We start from the raw sequence: 3,194 nt of genomic DNA, 5'->3' as shown, positions 1-3,194 counted from the left end.
TAGAGGTAGGTGATGACAATGATCAAAGTCATGATCCCGGCGGCTTTCGTAGTGGCAGCCATGCTGGTGGATAAACTTTTATTTTTGAAAAGAGATGACGTTCAACGATAAGTTATATATATTTAATTTAGCATTCAATTAAAAAATCAACAACAACTCAGTCCTAGCGAAGAACCCATTGATTTGTTCAAACTTCTGCTTCTTGTTATGAGTTTTCGACGAAAGCCAACGATGGAGAAAGATTCATCCAAGCTTAAGCATTTCTAGTTCTATAAATACCAAACTAGTATTCAGTTTAGGCATCGTGGACACAGCAACTTAATCTCTTTCTTCATTTGCTTCCAAGCCATGGCTGCTTTTCACGAAGATTTTAGCGACGATTATTTTCTACTTAACCCAGAAAAGGCAAGTTTGTTTGATCTTCTTTGCCTACTCTTTTCGCATCAATTGGAAAACAGAAGATTCATTAAGTCCCGAGGGAGCCAACGTCGAAGCTTTCGTCATCGATGGACCATCTTTGTCTCCGTTCTTGTTCAGAAACTCCTCATTTGGGCAACGACACCTATGGCCTTTATAGGGGATACCATCGAGATTTGGCTAAATCTTTTATCTGCAAACGGTGGCCTCTATCATCTCCTACTAAATCTTGCAACAGGTAAACTATATCAACATGATGACCTGAGTCAACTCGTTTGCCTGTTTTTGTAAAAACGTCCAAAAGGAAACGATTCAGAGACGTGGTTTTATGGTGCAGGGAAAATAGAATGGCCAAAGAGATCATCGGCGACGTTTACATCGTCCATAGGAAACGCTGATATTCGCTCTGAATTAGATCAAAACATTAAAACAGGCGACGCAAAATACAAAGCGTCGCTGTCTATAATGGCTTCCAAGATATCCTATGAGAATGAAGCCTTCATTGAAACCAAAGTCACTCAACTTTGGAAGGTACATTTACTTATTAAAAAGTTCTGCATCTATGTTGCATGGAATTTTTTGAAACATTCGAATTTAAAATGTTCATACGAAACAGATGAAATATTCTTTTTTTTTTAATAAAAAACCTTACAATGATCTTTCTTCTCTTTATTGGAACAGATGAAATTCGTGAAGTTTTATAATTTCTGGAATGGTAAGTTGTCTCTCTTTCTATTATGGAATTATAAATTGCCATTGAACAAAAAAAAATCGTTTGCTTTACGAAACATGTTTTCTTTTTACTATTTTTAAAGTAGATTTATTTGTAAATCATTGATAATGATCAACTTAACTTGGATTGAAAGTTAATGAACATCCCTGTTGTTTAAAGTCAATGTCGAGAATTTGAAGTTTATAACTAGTGATAATGATGATGATTAAGGAAAATAGTTATTTATTGGTTTAGGGTTTTTCTTAACTTGGAATAGAGGGGAGTGGAACTTAGAAACTAAAATACGTAACTTTCTGTATTTAGGGTTAATTTTTTTAAGAAATATTTTTGAAGTCAAGACTATTTTTGGAATAGAGCCTTTCGTTCTTGACTATACCATAAATCAATCAAATTAAAGCTAATTAAATTGGACAAACATTAATTAACTAGATGAGGTGAGCTCACATTTGAAGTTGAACTGGTTTGTTCTTATTATTCATATGAAAACGAAATTGTTTTTTTTTAATTATTTTATGACAATTAAACTATCATTTGTTTTTAATATTTAGTTAATAATAACTAAAACTTACGAGCAGTCCAGCCCGGCCGTCTAAACTTCAAATCAACATAATAAAAATGTAATGTTAAAACTGTAAAAATATAAACATGTAAAAAATGCTGATCGTTTTGTTTCGTACAGATTACCAAAAGCGAGATTCCACCCAAGCTTTCATTCTCCAAGACACACAAGCAAACCCCAACTTGTTCGTGGTTGCATTTAGAGGCACCAGCCCATTCGACGCCAACGACTGGCGAACCGACGCCGATCTTTCCTGGTGCAAGCTTAAAGCCATGGGTAACGCCAGGGCCCATAGTGGTTTCATGCAAGCTCTCGGCTTGCAAATGAATAATGGGTGGCCCAAGGAGATCGAACAAGACAACAATGGCGAGCACCAATTTGCTTACTACACTCTTAGAGAAAAGTTGAGGGAGCTTTTGAAAGAGAACGAAGAAGCCAAGTTTATATTGACTGGGCACAGTTTGGGTGGGGCTTTAGCAATCTTGTTTCCTTCGGTGCTAATGATGCATGGGGAGAAATGGTTGTTGGACAGATTGGATGGGGTTTACACCTTTGGGCAACCCAGGGTGGGGGACGCCATGTTTGGGGAATATATGAAGGAAAATATGAGAAAATTTGACGTGAAATACTTCAGATATGTTTACAGCAATGACATGGTCCCTAGGGTTCCTTATGATGATAAAAATACCTTTTTTAAGCATTTTGGACCTTGCCTCTTCTTCAACAGTTTCTACGTTGGCAAGGTAAGCTGGAAATACGATTTTTAACACGTTTAATCTATCTATATATTTATTTATCTATCTTATTTATGTTTACGATTTCGGCCGTGCAGATTTTACCGGAGGAACCGAACAAGAACTACTTCTCTTTGCTATGGGTGATACCTAAGATGGTGAATGCAGTTTGGGAGCTTATTAGGGGTTTCATTTTGCCTTACATATACGGACCAGATTACAAGGAAGGTTGGTTTTTGAGAATATTAAGGGTAACCGGATTACTAATACCGGGATTGTCAGCTCATTCCCCTCAGGATTATGTCAATTCGACTCGATTGGGAACCTTTTCGGATCAACAGCTACGCAAACACGAACTTGTAAGAGATTGATGACAACAATGAAGATTCTCATAAAGCTGATTGTTGGTAAATATGAATGACTACAAGAACATATTCCATTATGATCGATGAAAACAGATTTGTAACCTATTTGAACTCTTCAATTCTATCAATTGTAAGAAAATAATGTAAAAGAGATAATTGGTAGTTTCATTTCCATTTCCTTGGCAAACTGCTATATTGTAAAGTAAATAAAACAAAAGTCCTTTGACGCCATATTAGTTCATCATCTCTACGAAATTTATAGGAAGGGCCACCCTCGACTTAAATTTGTTCAACTCTTTAAATTCACCATGGACCTGTCTGTGTTCTTCGCAAGCATCGCTTCTTAGCACCTTGTTGCATACTCATCATCAACATGTTCTGTGGTA

At 36.3% G+C, this 3,194-nt stretch overlaps 1 protein-coding gene across 1 annotated transcript; it reads left to right on the top strand.

Moving 5' to 3' along the window:
• Positions 1 to 267: 267 nt before the first annotated feature.
• Positions 268 to 2,968, top strand: LOC120180536 (triacylglycerol lipase OBL1-like). The gene is made up of 6 exons (XM_039185847.1): positions 268 to 313; positions 347 to 655; positions 755 to 948; positions 1,099 to 1,132; positions 1,830 to 2,452; positions 2,542 to 2,968. Exons 2-6 carry the CDS (start codon positions 349 to 351, stop codon positions 2,812 to 2,814), a joined length of 1,431 nt encoding a protein of 476 aa, XP_039041778.1. The 5' UTR covers positions 268 to 313; positions 347 to 348; the 3' UTR covers positions 2,815 to 2,968.
• The last annotated feature ends 226 nt before the right edge of the window (positions 2,969 to 3,194 follow it).

The sequence above is a fragment of the Hibiscus syriacus genome, unplaced genomic scaffold (assembly GCF_006381635.1).
Source record: "Hibiscus syriacus cultivar Baekdansim isolate YM2019G1 unplaced genomic scaffold, ASM638163v2 tig00112498_pilon, whole genome shotgun sequence".
NCBI lineage: Eukaryota > Viridiplantae > Streptophyta > Magnoliopsida > Malvales > Malvaceae > Hibiscus > Hibiscus syriacus.
This window is presented reverse-complemented; position numbering and strand designations above follow the sequence as displayed.

Excerpts from the sequence above, each read along its gene's own strand:
- LOC120180536 (XM_039185847.1), top strand. The coding sequence starts at position 349 with ATGGCTGCTTTTCACGAAGATTTTAGCGACGATTATTTTCTACTTAAC. Across the intron at positions 949-1,098 it reads AAGTCACTCAACTTTGGAAG|ATGAAATTCGTGAAGTTTTA; the intron begins GTACATTTACTT and ends TTATTGGAACAG. Across the intron at positions 1,133-1,829 it reads GTTTTATAATTTCTGGAATG|ATTACCAAAAGCGAGATTCC; the intron begins GTAAGTTGTCTC and ends TGTTTCGTACAG.